Source organism: Lepidochelys kempii, chromosome 15 (genome assembly GCF_965140285.1).
Source record: "Lepidochelys kempii isolate rLepKem1 chromosome 15, rLepKem1.hap1, whole genome shotgun sequence".
Classification (NCBI taxonomy): Eukaryota; Metazoa; Chordata; order Testudines; family Cheloniidae; genus Lepidochelys; species Lepidochelys kempii.
This window is the reverse complement of record NC_136394.1, coordinates 11961777-11977911: the sequence shown is the minus strand read 5'-3', so window position 1 is coordinate 11977911 and position 16135 is coordinate 11961777. Positions and strand designations below refer to the sequence as shown.

The following is a 16135-nucleotide window of genomic DNA, read 5'->3' as shown; positions in this document are numbered from 1 at the left end:
AATGGGGAAACCCCCATAAGTGGCGAGTTCTGTGGGCCCGTGGTGCCTGGGCACCAGGAATATTCCTGGCTGGGTCTCTCCCACGGCCCCACCTTCCACCCGGGGCCCCCACCCACCACCGGCAGCGCAGTGGAGCTGAGCAGCTTCCTGCCTGCTCGCTCCATGTGGCTGCCGGCCCCTCTCTGTGGCCCCTGGGCGGGGTGGGTCTATGTCTATGCGCGCTGCTCCCACCCCAAGTGCCCCTGCAGCCAATAGGAAGCTGCAAGGGCAGTGCTAGGGGTAGCCCCCCCAGCCTGCCCTGCCTAGGAGCGCAAGGTAAGTGCCGCCCCCCCTTTCCCCCACACTCCCTCCCGCCCCCAAACTCCCTCCCAGAGCCCGCACCCCCAGCCCAGAGCCTACACCCAAATTCGCTTCCAGAGCCTGCACCCCTCAACCCCTACTCCTGTACCCCTGCCCCAGCCGAGAGCCTGCATCCCTCCCCCCCTCCTGCACCCCCACCCCCTGCCCCAGCCCAGAGCCTGCACCCTCCCCACAACCCCCCTCAAACTCCCTCCCAGAGCCCAACTTCTCACCCCTTCTGCACCCAAACTTCCTCCCAGAGCCTGCACCCCTCCTACCCCCCAAACCCCTGCCCCAGCCCAAGGCTTGCACCCCAGACCTCCTCCCCCATACCCAAACTCCCTCTCAGTGCCTTAGGCAGGTAGGGAGCAGAGTCTGCAGGGGCAGGCTCTGGGCACCACCAACCTTTCTGCAAACCTGCTGCCCCGGGGAAACCCCTACAACACCGGCGGTGTCAGACAGCTAACACTGTTCTGATGGAGGCTCATGAATTTCCCCTGTGGTATCCACGAAATACAAATGCAGCTGTGAAAACTCCATGAACTTGGGAGAAAAAAGCTTTATCTTCGGGCAGGGCTACCAGGCCTGGCCCACACCCCAGCCAGGCACTGTGTGAACCAGCCCCGGGGCGCAGGGCAGAGTGGCTAAGCTCATGCCAGCCCTAGAAGCAAGGGGGCTCGGGCTCCTCCATGACACGCAGGCGGAAGCCCACCAAGGGGTGTTGGGCTGGGTCTGGAACACCCTAAAAACCTTTTTTCCAGACGCTCTTCAGGGGCCCGCAGAAGAGGCTGCTGCTGCCCCACCTAGGAGCCTACCCCCTCCGGGCCTCCTTCAGCCCTGCCCCCGCTTTGTAACCGGCCCCCCGCCGTGTCCTGCCCCCTCTCCCCGCAGCGGAGACACGGGAAAGGCTAGGCGGGGAGCCGGCCATTAGGGGCCCTGCCTAGAGGGCGCCCAGCGGGTCCCCCGCGACAGCAGCCGGAGAACCCCCGGCCCGGGGGGCCCGAGCCCAGGGCGCGCCCGGCCCCCGCTGTACCTCCCGCGGGCGGCCATCGGCGGCCTTGGCGCCGGCCGGGCTGCGAGTCCCAGCGCTGCCGGGAGCTGCCGCGGGGAGGAGCTCGGGGCCGCCCCCGGACACGCGGCGCCCGTGGGACGCGCCCCGGGAACGCACCCCCTGCAGGACCCGCGCTGGGGCCCGGCCCCTGCTCCGTTGCCGCCTGGGCTCAGGCCGGTTTATTTCTGGCACGTGGCCTGCAAACGCCCCACGGCCAAGGGCCAGAGCTCTCTGCCCCCCGGGGTGCGCAGTGCGGGATCCAACAGGGCCCCACGCGGGTGCGGCAAGAACAGCAAGGCCCGGGCCAGTGGAGGCGGGGCAGCGTTTCCACTCAAAGTGAAGTTTCGGAGGGATTTAAAATCTAACCACGTTTCAGGGTAGACCGGACAGTCCGGAAGTAAATAGGGCAGCTGAACGTTGGAAAGCCGCAACTCCCTGTGATAGGGACAGTCTCGTTTTAAAAAAGGGGTTCTTTATAAAACCTTTCAGTAAACATTGCAAGGGGATTCGCTTCTCTATCCCCCCCACCAAATACTTCCCTGCCCCTAGGAAAGTGTAGCAGTCAACTTTTTTTTTTTTTAAACAAAAAGCTTAGTTAGAGGGAGCGGCTATTGTATGTGTAAAATAGGGACTTTTCATAGTAAGGCAGTTGAGTAAACTAGGTGACAGCAGTTTACAGCAAGGTACCTGCATGGAAAAATGGTAGGAAATAACTTTAAAAAAAAATTAATGTAATAGGAACCAGACATGCACTGGTAATTACAATACACTGAGATGAATTAAATGAAGAGGGTGGCAGCTCAAACCAGACTTTTGTACATACATAAGTACTCCTTTTCTTTTTGCGAATACAGACTAACACGGCTGTTACTCTGAAACCTATCAGATACAGTCACTCAAACACTGGTTCTTGGATACAGAAACTTTTTGGGGATAAAGACACGTTTTTGTTGAAACAATGTTTATGACCCATCTCTCTCTCTCGTTTCTGTTCACAATCTTCCTCAATCCTGTAATCAACGGCATCTTGTGTTCAGCAGTCATTGATTTCTCCCGAGACGTGGATCTTCCCCTACAGCAACTGATTCCTTGCTCCTGCAGCATGACACACATCTCTGGGCCCAGAGTACCCCAAAACAGCAAGTCCTGACAGCTTAAAGGGCAGAGACCCAATTCAACTGAAATTTAAAGTAATTGTGACCTTTTCACAAGCATTAAAGCTTCATACTTGCCATAAGAAACAACTTCCTTCGGGCAAGGCTCCATACTCTGCATACTCCTTTATTGACCTATAGAGCCCTACAAATCCATGGACTGTGGATTGGATGAGGATACACACTTAGTATCTGCACAGGGCTCTATTCACCAATAACTTCTCTTTTACTCACTGCCTGAGTCATGGCAGAACCACATTACCCTTTTGATTTTCTGCATTTTTTATTTAATAATATATTAAAACATATAAACACTTACCATGATTGTATGATACAGTGTATCTTACATATGCACACAAACATACATGCCAGAGATGTGAGGCATGATTTTGCCTGACATGTCACAGGCTTACAACACCTGGTCATTTCCAAAGGTCACAGAAACGTATGGTGACCTCTCTTCCCTGTAACAAACCCCTGGTCTCAAAGTCTTGCCTTCACCTCAGTTTAGGTGAGTTCTGGCAAGTAGGGGATGCAACTATTTGAAGCATGGCTCTGTTCAGGTGATGAGTATTGGTGTGAAAGGAGTGTCCCTGGGATACAGTCTCTTCTCCCAAAAGCCTACTCAGCTTCTATTGATTATCAATAGGAATACTGCTCAGATTAGGCTGGGTTCCAAGGTAAATTCACCCTAAGAATGGCCTTATCTGGCAGTTCTCTGAATCTTCTTCCTCATCACACTCCCACGCTTTTAATTTTCTCTCCTGCAGATGCACGATCTCATGGTGCACTGGCATGCATCTTATCCAGACAGCCAGTCCAGAACAGGACGAGCCGGCCATCTTTGTTCCAGCAGAACTCTGTGAAGTCTTTCAGCAACCGATCTGCAAACTTCTCATCCCCTGTGGCACTGGACCTCCACGTTTTGGTCAGCATGGTATTGTGGGCCCAGTTGTAACCAATGCGCTCTTCACAAAACATGTTCTGGTTGGCTGAGCTGGTGGAGTTGCGCCGCCGTCGTTGCTGTCCACAGGAAAATTTCCGCTTGGAGTAAGGCAGCTGCAGAGAAACCGTCCCTGTGGGAACCGGACAGGAGTTTAGTCCGTGGTCAAGGCTAGATCCTAGCACTGTCAGCTGACCCAAATGTTTCTAAGGGAAAACTAGACTGAGTTTCATTTATTGTCTCGTGTAGCAGGTAAAGATGCACTCAGCATTACCCCACTGCTACTTGCAAGGGTAACAAGGCTCATCGATTCCTTAAAGCAGGTACTCAACCTGCTGCTTTTTACTCGTGGCAAAAGTAATAATGCTTTATACTTATTGTAGGAGATGACTGGTCTCTCCATTGCCTTCTGTTTATGACCCTTTGTCCCAGCTGCTACAGCTATTGGCCAGCTGATCAGTGCTACTGAAGAACAACATTGGAACTAGGAGTGCAAGAATGGCTCTCATTGCCTGCCAAGCATTGCTCACCTGTGACATGGATGTACTGGGGTTTGTTCTCAGATGGGAAGTTGAATGCAGAGGCAGAGTATTTATCTTGCACAAATCCAAATCTGGGGAAACAAACACTAGAAAGAATGAGGCTATTCCTGTTGGGACTCCTACAACCCATGGGATGGGAAAGGGGTGGGATGGGGAAACACATATGCACATCCTTCTCATGGTCCAAAGGGAAGGAGGCAAAGAGGGAAGGAAGGGATCCCCAGGTTCTCCAATCCTGTTTTTTCCTGAGCATGGGGGTGGGGTTGGTCTCCTAGCTTATGTATGAAGCAACAGAACCAATAACCCAATCTGGAATGTTATCTGGCTGTCTGTTAAAAGGACCCAGCTCTGTGTGTGTGTGTACACACGTATGTACGTACGTACACATACACAAAAAAAATTAGGAGAAAGCTACAGAAAAGCTTCTGGTATGGTGCATCAAGTTATAGGAATTGTTTGATCAGGCTGGACAGTTCTGCCAGATGACTAGTGCTGCTTTGGGAACACACATCCCCCTCTGGGCTGAAGAAAACACCATTTTGAAGCAAGAAAAGGTCCATTCCAAGAGCCACCTTCTCCGTGATAGAAAGAGAGCCTGAGTTAAGCACTGTGAAACCAAATTCCAGTCAGGGACCACACTGAAAGCTTTGTGAAGACCCATAACAGGGGATGTTACACAGCCAGCCAAAGGCAGGAAGGATTGGCACTGGGAAGCTTATTTGTGCCTTCCAATTAACTCCTCCACCCTTATTGGCCCTTCTCTCACTAAGCAGTGTTCAAAAGAACACCATCAATTCCTCCTCAACTTGTTCCCAGCCTCTCACTACAGGTGTCAGATCCCAGTTACTTGCTTATTATCACTTAAGTTATCACTCAGAGATTCAAATCAGGATTGTCCCAAATGCTGTACACAGAGATGATGACAGTCGTTATCAGAGATACAACAATTTACCTGTTTCTAGCCTAAGAGAATGGGACACCTTTAGAACCTAATGTTACACTTAAGACAATCCATAGGGTTTGCTAATGAGTGACAACGTTCCTCCCACATATTGAGAGCATCCATCCCATTCCCACCCACTGCCAACTGTGCACATTTGAAGACATTCTGATTAACTTAGTATCTTTCAGAGGACTTCAAGGAGACACATAACTCATGGTCTCAAGTTTAACAGTACTACTTTAAAGCTCCAAAATCTGACTAGATCTTTACACCACACTCCACCATCATAGCCAAAGATGGATTTGACTCTCATCTACCGTGCTACACACATACCTGTGTGCAATTGCCTCCTGAAGCAGATGCATGCGATCCCAGTAAGTTTCAGGTTCAAAGCCTGAAACAAGAGAACCAGACAAAGGTCAGCTGAAACCATTTAATCTTAACCAACCCATAAGAGGCTTCCTCAGGCCAGCTCCATTGTGTGCTTCCCCCTATTCCTTTAAGCCACCTCCTTTGGTCCTATTTTATCTGTCAGCACTCGCCCTGAACTCCCAATATCCCATTAAGAGGATTTTTTAAAAACACCAACAGTTGATTCATGAACCAACCCTGGATTTGGCTTTTATGACCCTGGAAGGAACATACATAAAACAGTAAATACATAGGATTTGAGAGGGGAGGTTTCACTGTTTGTTGCTCTTGCGATACTATCGAATATTGTCCCATGTTTCTACTTTGCCCACCTTTGGGCATCAATAAGAACTTAGTTTTGGCAAGGGGGAAGGTCTGGGGTTAAAACCAACTCACCCTCCGTGAGGGTCCCTCACCCCAAATGATGAATATATTTTTATTTAGTGAGGATCAGGAAAAAAATTAGCATGACCACCATTTTGAGCATCAAGGCATTAAAATAGCCTATTTAAAGCCAGTGGGGCTACACCTGTACCACAACATGTAGAGTGTTCATTGCTCTTTCTGCATTTACAGTCAGACTCCAGGAAGAGTGTTACCAGGGGTGAGAACAATTTAATCAATAAAATGAATTTTTAAAATTTGTAAACTGTGTTCCTTTTCAGATCATCCCTCTGTATGATGCATCTCTCTGTGCTAGGACTCATGAAGCGCTGACCTCTGGGCAAGGCTCACAGTTGAGGCTTACCACAATAGCGTCACTAGGAAGGGAGAGGTCATACTAAAGAAAAAAAGGATTGCAGTTCCAGGCACTTAATCTCACAAGCAAACCTTCCTACCCAGAATGTAACCATGGCAACAAAAAGAGGATGCCAACCAAGGAAGCCTAGCCAGTATAATCTCAGAGAGAAGGGAATGAACAAATGCAAGATACAAATGCAGACTGGCTAGCAGGATGGATGGGAGCTGTTGGCAGAATGGGCTTTTATAATTTTTACAAAATGACAGCACGGTTAACTACCTGACATAGTTTCTATAGAAGCATTCAGTGTCATGGCAAAAGAGGAGAATGAAGGACATGGAACTCTCCCTGTTGATGGGCACCTCTCATTACCAACATGATGCTGTGGTGTGTGCCAACTGCCCTGAAGTACAGCTTCCCTCCTCATCTTTCCCTCATCATGCTGAATGAGCTGTATCCTTAATAGCAGATAGGAGGGAATGTAATGGCAGGCATCTTATGCAGCCAGAGAACATATTGTAGGTGTGATTCTTTATGCTAGCTACACATCCCAGTGAGAGTTCTCCCTGCAAGAAGGTACCCAAGGCTGGCTGGGGAATATTTCTTACCATCAAACAGATGCTCACTGCCCTCCTTCAGCAAGCAGCTAACATTGAGTGGGATGAACAACTGTGCTCGAAGTGGGTCTCCATATAGGTAACTGGGCAATGCAAATGGACCCTCCAGGACTGGAACCAGCAAGAAACCACAGGACGTAGCTTTCCGATGCCAACCCTGAACCTGTGAAGGGATTCAAATAATGAATCACATCGTGTATACCTGCATGGAAAGGAGTACTTATGTGGATAAGAGCAGCTTGTCTCGCCAACAACAAATCAGACACGCTCAGTTACCAAGGGCTTTGCCTGCTTTGCATACTGAGCATGCAATCATCTTCATAAGCAAAGCAGCACAAATACAAGATTTCAAAATTTTATTTTTTAAGGCATGTCACATAAATCAGAATGCTCAATTAGATCAGGCCATTGCAGAGAAGCTAACTGAAGTCTTGCATCAGTCCTCACTGCAGAGGATGTGAGGTAGATTCCCCAAACCTGAGCCATTCTTTTTAGGTGACAAATCTGAGGAACTGTCCCAGATTAGAGATGTCATTAGAGGAGGTTTTGGAACAAACTGATAAATTAAACGTAATAAGTCACCAGGACCAGATGGTATTCACCCAAGAGTTCTGAAGGAACGCAAATATGAAATTGCAGAACTACTAAGTGTGGTATGTAACCTATCATTTAAATTAGCTTCTGTACCAGATGACTGAAGAATTCCTAATGTGGCTCTAATTTTTTTTTTTTTTTCCTTTTTTAAAGGCTCCAGAGGTGATCTTGGTAATTACAGACTGGTAAGCCTAACTTCAGTACCAGGCAAATTGATTGAAACTACAGTAAAGAACAGAATTATCAGACACATAGATGAACATGATTTGCTGGGAAAAAGTCAACAAGGCTTTTGTAAAGGGAAATCATGCCTCACCAATCTATTAGAATTCTTTGAAGGGGTCAACAAACAGGTGGACAAGGGTGATCCAGTGGATATAGTGTACTTGGATTTTGAGAAAGCCTTTGACAAGGTTCCTCACCACAGGCTCTTAAGGGAACTAATTAGTCATGGGATAAGAGGAAAGGTTTTCTCATGGCTCAGTAACTGGTCAAAAGATAGCAAAAAAGGGTAGGAATAAATGTCAGTTTTCAGAATGGAGAGAGGTAAATAGTGGTGTCCCCCAGGGATCTGTACTGCGACCAGTGCTGTACAACATATTCCTAAAAGATTTGAAAAAGCAGTAAACAGGTGGAAAAATTTGCAGACGATACAAAACTACTCAAGATAGTTAAGTCCAAAGTAGACTGTGAAGAGTTACAAAGGGATCTCAGAAGACAGGGAGACTGGGCAACAAAATGGCAGATGAAATTCAGGTGTTGATAAATGCAAAGTAATGCACATTGGAAAACATAATCCCAACTATACATACAAAATGATGGGGTCTAAATTAGCTGTTACCACTCAAGAAAGATCTTGGAATCATTGTAGATAGTTCTCTGAAAACATGCACTCAATGTGCAGCATCAGAATATTAGGAACCATTAGGAAAGAGACAGATTATAAAAAAAAAAAAAAAGGAAAATATCATAATGCCATTTTATAAATCCACAGTACGCCCACACTTTGAATACTGTGTGCAATTTTGGTTGCCCCATATCAAAAAAAGATTTATTAGAATTAGAAAACGTACAGAGAAGGGCAACAAAAATGATTAAGGATATGAAACAGCTTCCATGTGAGGAGAAATTAAAAAGACTGGGACTTTTCAGCTTGGAAAAGACGACTGGCGGGTGGGATATGATAGAGGTATATAAAATCATGAATGGTTTGGAGAAAGTGAATAAGGAAGTATTATTTACTCCTTTACACAACACAAGAACCATAGGTCACCCAATGAAATGAATGGGCAGCAGGTTTAAAACAAAAAAGAAAGAACTTCTTCACAAGATGCACAGGCAACCTGTGGAACTCATCGCCAGGGGATGTTGTAAGGGCCAAAAGTATAAATGGGTTCAAAAAAGAATTAGATAAGTTCATGGAAGATAGGTCTATCAATGGCTATTAGCCAAGATGGTCACGGATACAACCCCATGCTCTGGATGTCCCTAGCCTATGGCTGCCAGAAGCTGGGAGTGGACGACAGGGGATGGCTCACTCAATGATTGCCTGTTCTGTTCATTCCCTCTGAAGTACCTGGCATTGGCCACTGTTGGAAGACAGGATACTGGGCTAGATGGACCACTGGTCTGACCCATTATAGCTGTTCTTATGAATGCACTTAAAATGGGATATTTCTAAGGAAACTGATTTAGCCTGATTACAGTGAATGGCCAAGGACTGCTTAACTGGAACAAAATTTCCATTTAGAAAGAGGATGTACGTGACCAATGCCAAGGGTCTGAATGGAGAGTAAACGGTCTGGGATTTCTGAATGCCAGTTTCTTGATACAGAAGTTGCCAAATTACAAAAAGAAACAAAGTTAAAGTAAACAGCAAATGTAGAGAACTTCTTGTATTTTTATCCTTGGTGTTTTCAGTGGGTTTTTAAAAAGCCTCTTTGCTGAACTGGGACAACAGGCTGCCTACCCCACGGGCTCCATTAACATTTTTCACTGCTTTTCATTTTAAAATTCAAGGTACAGTGGGTTACACTGTACTGGCTCTTTGCACAGGGTCAAATCCTACACAGTGGCTCAAGTGGGACTTAAAAGTAATGCCTTGGCCTCGTGCTGGCTCTCTGCACAGGGTGAATTTAACTCATTAAAAGAAAGAGAATGCTACACCTAGGATAGGGTGACTAAACACACTGATTTATAGCAATGATAAGGGACACAAACTCAGCAACACACATTCATAGCAGTAGCAACAAGCAGCAAAATGGTCATTCAAAATCATACAAACTTCACACCACAGCATCTATCCTAGCACTTCTCACTGGCTTCCCACTAATTGCCTTGCTGAATTTCCCTGCGCACTCGGGTAAGGACACATTTAGTCAGCTTGGCAAGTTTGAGAGCATCCAGAATACAAGGACCCTTACCATCTCAAAGAGAACAGCTGCTGTTACTGCCATCCAATGCAATTTGATCTCGAAGGCAGCATTCAGCGAGAAATTGCCATGGTAGTAACAACTGCACCACTCCAGGCGGTCAGTGCGGTTATTCACATCCACATCCAGAGTCACTGTTCGCTGCTCGGGTACTGTGGCAGCTATGCAGTTACGGAGTCAAGAGTATTTTAAAAAATGTATCCAGAAGGGGAGAGAAAGAAAATTAAAATGAGACTGATTCGTTTTAAGCATGGGTTGCTTCATCCCCCTGCCTTGCACTTTTAGGGCCAACAAAAATAGCTCAAAGAATCTTGCTAGCCTAGATCACAAGAATGAAAAGGAGAAGAGAATTCCACCCACACCAGGGAACTCTGCTGCCCCAATTCCTCCTCCAGAAATTATTACTCTAATCAGTCCAGTGACATCTAATCTGGGGTAGATGGGGACTCCCTCCTCTAGGAATCAGAGTAGCAGCCGTGTTAGTCCGTATCTGCAAAAAGAAAAGGAGTACTTGTGGCACCTTAGAGACTAACAAATTTATTTGAGCATAAGCTTTTGTGAGCTACAGCTCACTTCATCGGATGCATTCAGTGGAAAATCATTCTATAATATGTTCTATAATTTAGTAGTATTCCAGTGTGGAACTGAAGGTGCTATGGAGGGCTACCCATGTAACATTTGCCTCTGAGGCATTCCAATTTGATTATAATGTTCTTTACATTTCTCCATACAAATCACAACACTGCACATTTTTACACCAGGGAAGGAGTATTCCAGAGTTTACAATGACAGCAAAAAGGAGATGAGGAATGCATTTAGTTTCCAGAGTAAAAGTGGTCTATATTAATGCAATGTTAAGGCTGCACATTACAATTTTTAAAAAGGCAAAAAACCAAAAAGGTTCCTACAGTATTATCATCTTTGGCTTATTGCATTTAGGTAGCATTCTTTTCTTTTTTTAAATTAGTATTTCTGTAATGCGTAGAGGACCCCTCCAAGACCAGGGCCACATTGTGCAAGGCCACATAGTACAGCCACATAGTAAAAGAAGGTCCCTGCACCCTAGAGCTTACACTCTATATAAGTGAGGGCTTGTCTACACTTACGACTAACTCGGCTACAATCGATGCAGTGGTGTCCATTTAGTGGGTCTAGTGAAGACCCGCTAAATCGATGGGAGAGCGCTTTCCTGTCAACAAAGCGCAAAGTAAGTCAGAGGGAGAGTGTCTCCCGTCGACAGAGTGTGGTGTAGACACCGCTGTAAGTCGACCTAAGTTACATCAACTTCAGTTACATTAGGTCGACTTACAGCTTTAGTGTAGACCAGCCCTAAGACACAAAGGGTAGGAAGGGAAAACAGAGGCACAGGAAGAGGGAGGGACTTGCCCAAGGTCACACAGCAAGTCAGCAGCAAAGCCAGGAATACAACCAAGGTCTCCTGACTCCCAGTCCAGGACCCTACCCCTTAAACTAGACTGCCATTTCTTGATTTTCTTATTACATGCCTTAGTTTAATATGTTTCTGTGCTGTTCGATATTGGACATAAAATACCAACGATATGCACTAAGGCTGTGTTAATATTGCTGAGACATTTCCCAACCTGAATATTTGAACTGTCTTTGATTAACTGTTTGGTATTTTTTAAGCAGAGAAAAGGAATTGCTCATGTTTTGTAGTCTTAGCATTTAAAAATTCCCAATTAAGTTTTGAAATTCAGCGCCAAGATGGAGGGAATTGGGGCAAGGGCAGAGTTCCCACCTTTGCTTCTGCTCTAATTTGTCAGAAGACCATTTTCTAGGAGGCTGGGTTAACAGTGCAACATCCTATTGTTTATGCTGTAATTACTTTAGCTTGGCAACAGAAAAAGAGATCGAAATAAATAATAATAATAAATGACAGAGGTGTCATCTTGGAGAGCATGCAGATGCTCTTTTGTAAATAAGTCTCATCACTTCCTGGCAAAGATTTATCTCCTCCTACTCCCATCTAGGCCAGGTATTGTCAGACATACCAACATCTTATTCTTTTATTTTTCTTGCTGCTTTTTACTCAGATATCACTGAAGATGCACTGTTGTGGGTGGCTTAAAGTTACAATACCAGCTTTTCAGGAGCCATGCAATGTAACGTAAATGATGAACCACCACAGAAACCCAGTTTGGGATGTTTGAGGGAAGCATCCCAATAGGAGGTAAAGCAGAAGCAACTAAATCAGTAAGGAAGGCAGGTGCTGTCTGCCAGCGCAGCTGCCAGACACAACAATACACCAGCCAATTTGTATAAATTAGCACATGCTGAAGAATGAACTCCCTGCTCCACTGCTAGATCGTTTCTCCTCCAAGTTACTGGTAACACAAGACTCTCTATCAAGACTGCAAACTGTCTCGTTCTACCTTACCCAGTGCCTCTATTCACAGACCAAACAACTGGAGGCAAATCCCCATAGGAGCACTCCTAACAATCCCACAACTTCAAAACTATCACTGGATTAGCATTTTAAATCTCTCTAAATTTAGGAGACTCAAATGGGTTCTTAGAAAATGGTCCTAATTTGAAGTTATAACAGAAGACCTCTGGCTTCCATACGCTTGGCTGATTTTAAGAGAACTCACCTGCTTCCCAACTGTGTCTTGTACCAGTATTAACTAATGAGTTATAGTGCACATTGGAGAGGAGCAGACAGGTTACTCTTCAACCAGAGATTAATTATGTACATGGTTATAATTACTAGTGCAGCATGCATTGCTATAAATCAAAAGGGACAAGATTACATATATCACAGATCAGATTTTCATTGGGAAGGGAAAAGGGACAATCATCAGATAAGTGATAGGGAAGTTGGCAAGGATAAGGATTTTACGGGTACACAGAGCTTGTTCCAGAGCTCCCAACACTTGCATGCTGTTTCATATCACAGGCTGACATTTAGGGAAGGTGGAGGAGGGGAAGAAATCAAATGCAGCCAAAGTCAAGAGAGGAACAAATGAAGTCACGTGGACCGGCTGCCATTGAGGTTAGTAAAGCTTCCTGCCTCAGATGTACTGGTAATGTTTTTGGAGTGTTTAGATGAGAAACAGCATTGAAGTGGCACACAAACTTGTTTCTTTCTGAGAACAGGTAACACCACATTGTTTACTGTAGGAAAATCCAATCATCCTTTAGAACAAACCAGAATGGACAACAGCAGCAGTATGGAAGTGCTTTTCATCCCAGAACAGCAAAACTGATTACGGATCATTATCTCCATTTTATAATGGGGAAACTGAGGAACAGAGGAGTGAAGTGGTTTACCAAAGCTGCATGGTGAGCCAGACAGAGTCATGAGCAGAACCAAGGTCTCCAGAGCCTCAGTCCTCTGAACCACACATTATCTGGACACCAGGCTGGGCTCAGGTTCACCTAGCTCATTAATTATGCCAATAAGGTTTTGTACTGGCCAAAATGATAGCTTTAGTGTGTAGTAGGTAAGGAGCCTCCTGCTCACTTTAGCTTTAGATAATAGAATTGTGAGCTTATTGGTCTAGGCCCCTCCCCTCATTTTTCAGTTTCTTATGCTGTTCCTCTTTGAACAAAGCTTTCAAAAATATACACAGATTACCATAGCTTCAGATTTAGAAGATACAGTTACTATACAAGAAGAAGGGTTATGTCACTTCTCTTCAGAGGAGTCAAACATATAACAGAAGAGCACTGGGGATTCTCTCTTTCTAAATTTAGATGAGATTTTATAAGATGCATCTTATAAATCTGAAGTTATGGCAATGGACTTTTCTAGCATGTTTTACAGGGAACATATAGCATATGGCAGGAGCAAGTGACTCAAACTGGCCTGGAAATGCAACAAGAAGATGACAAAGCACACATATTAGGACATATAACTAGTGAGTTTCACTGGCTGTTAGCGGTAGAAAAGGCACCGTGTGTGTGGTCTCTGTGGCACTCTAGTGAAAAGTGCTTTACAATGGAAGGAGATTTTAAGATGGGATAATGATATCCACTCCCATTGCATGCCCTGATGTTCCAGATTCAAACCCCCAGTTCATTCACACTGCTGGTATCTTTTGTAATTGTGGCCCCAGGTGTCTGACCTGGAGTTCTTCCCCATTACACCCTAGACTGGTGCCACCACGGTCTCCAAGTGTCACTGTACACAGGACTCTCCTACACTTCACTCCATTCTCAACAGGAAGAGTATCACCAGGGCTCTTGCCACTGGCAAACACTTGTTGAAGAACATTAGATTTAGTTAAGTGAAGTTTTGGTGCTCTGTTGTTCTGACATGTCATCATTTCCATGTGCACAGCAGGGACCGAACTCCATCATGTGGTTGTGAAGAGTCACACCAGCTCCACATGGAGACAGGAGAGGAGTATTATCTCTTCCTCAAACTCTGAGGATGGTGGGAATATTTTAATTTTTTGCTTTTAGGTAACAATGAATAGAGATTGTTCCTCTCAGCCAGTGAAACGCATCCCAGAGACATGACAATGAGACCACCTGCATGACAAATGTACGGCCAGCATGAGATCTGCAGCCTGTTGCTGGTCCACGTGAGATCATACCCTTGGTTGGCTGCTATTCCCCTTCAAAACTACTCCCTTGTACTTCACCAGATGTCATCTGTGTTCCGCATCTACCTAATAGTGCGGCTGCCTGGCTCCGTCCTCCGAAACTGCGGCTAAAGGAACTGTGCCTACTTGCATAAGAGGCTGGGCGGCTGGGAAGCCAGGGCAGGAGGAATGCTGGGATTTCTGAATGCAAGAGCTCTTCTGCCACAAATGCCACCTCGAACCATTTCCTCTGGAAAGTGGAGAAATCGTCCATTGCTGCTGTGTGCCACATGGTGGGCGGCTGCTGCATACCCACTGGATAAAGGCAATGGGAAAGACTGGTCAGTCAAGAACAAGACCCCTTAACACACAAGGTTACCATTACACTTCCTGAGTTTCTAGAGTCTAGGTTCAGAGGGAGCTGGAGATCTCACATTTGTCCTCCGATTCCCATCCTGTGAGTCGACAGTTCAAGGAAATCTGGTGATCTTTTCTAAAGGGTATGTGGTGAGGAGGATGGGGAGAGCTGAGCTGTCCAGCTGTCATTAAATTACCCTTCATTTTTTGGTGTTAAATTCACAAAGGCTAGTACATCTCTTTGGATCCCTATACACCAGAGGTCTCAATATCCCGGCCCGCGGGCCATCTGCGGCCCGAGAACCTCCCCACTGCGGCCCGTGGAGGAGAGACGCATGTAGACAAGCTGCTGGCAACGTCTGCTGCAGGCGCCGCCCCCTGCAGCTCCCATTGGCTGGGGGAGAGGGACAGAGATACCATCACCAGTCGCCGGGCAGAGTTAGCCACGGAGGCAGCATCATTTTTTTCCACAGAGAATATAAACAAGTCAAAATACAGAACACAGCTATCTGATGCCCACCTTGCTGCAATCCTGAAGGTTTCAAACTGCTCAGTTACTGAGGCTAAACATCAACAAACTGACAGAACTGAAGCATTGCCAGGTTCCTGACAAACACTAAAAACCTCTCTGGCAGGCAAAGAATTGTATAAAGTTGTATGACAGATTCATTATTTCTGAGAAACTCAAAATAAAAAATACAATATAAACGTTTTCTTTTCTGAACACCATCTTCAGTGACATTACTGGCCCGCTGGGAGGATTTGAGGACTGGCACTGGCCCTAAGGTAAACTGAGTTTGAGACCCCTGCTATACACCATCCCCCCTCCTGCAAACATTTATTTAAGGGTGCTGCTCCCCTTTCAAATCCCTTCTCAAGATGCACTTCTGCTGCAACACCTACAACAACTCAACAAAATTCAAGGGCTACACTGAAGGGCAATAGGGGAAAGCTCAGTAGTTACATAAAAGCCTGACCTCGGTCCGGCTCCTTATCGACGACAATCTTGTAGAAATAGAACCCATAGATGAAGGTGCGCAAGGCCTCTCCAGATGCGTGAACGATCAGCTGCTCATCCAGCATTTTCTAAAGAAAAACAAATGAAAAGCAGCTTTCAGTGGTGAATCGGGGCTTTGGGGTTGGAACGGGGAGACATTAGGAAAGTGAGTCTTTCCTTTGGAGACATTAAAGGTTCAAGCTCCTCACCTGTAAAGATGAGAACGGCAGCAGTGCTTCCCTAGACGTGCCGAAAACCCAGCAGGCTAGTAGTGAATAGGGTCAGAAGTCCTCATCTTCCAGATAAACTGTATTTTGTCCCTTTGAAGTTCCCTACTAACTAGACTCTTTCCACTCTGTGTACTACCTCCAGTGTTTGCCGTCTTACTTATGTGCCTTTGTCTAACATATGGGTTTTCAGGAGCTGTAAGTAGCCATCATGTGGCTTCAGGGCTCAGAAAGGT

General features: G+C 45.9%; 1 protein-coding gene across 14 annotated transcripts in view; it reads right to left on the bottom strand.

Annotated features, from left to right (window-relative positions):
* Positions 1-2808: 2808 nt before the first annotated feature.
* Positions 2809-16135, bottom strand: part of DEPDC5 (DEP domain containing 5, GATOR1 subcomplex subunit) — a 65425-nt gene continuing 52098 nt past the window's right edge. For 11 of the 14 annotated variants that reach the window (XM_073312467.1, XM_073312466.1, XM_073312473.1 and 8 more), the window contains 7 exons: positions 15653-15761; positions 14406-14633; positions 9760-9929; positions 6734-6905; positions 5306-5366; positions 4018-4100; positions 2809-3620 (listed from right to left, as the gene is read on the bottom strand). In XM_073312467.1, coding sequence (XP_073168568.1) covers positions 3325-3620; positions 4018-4100; positions 5306-5366; positions 6734-6905; positions 9760-9929; positions 14406-14633; positions 15653-15761 — 1119 coding nt within the window. In that variant the 3' untranslated portion in view covers positions 2809-3324. The other 3 variants (XM_073312472.1, XM_073312479.2, XM_073312478.2) reach the window with 3 other exon arrangements.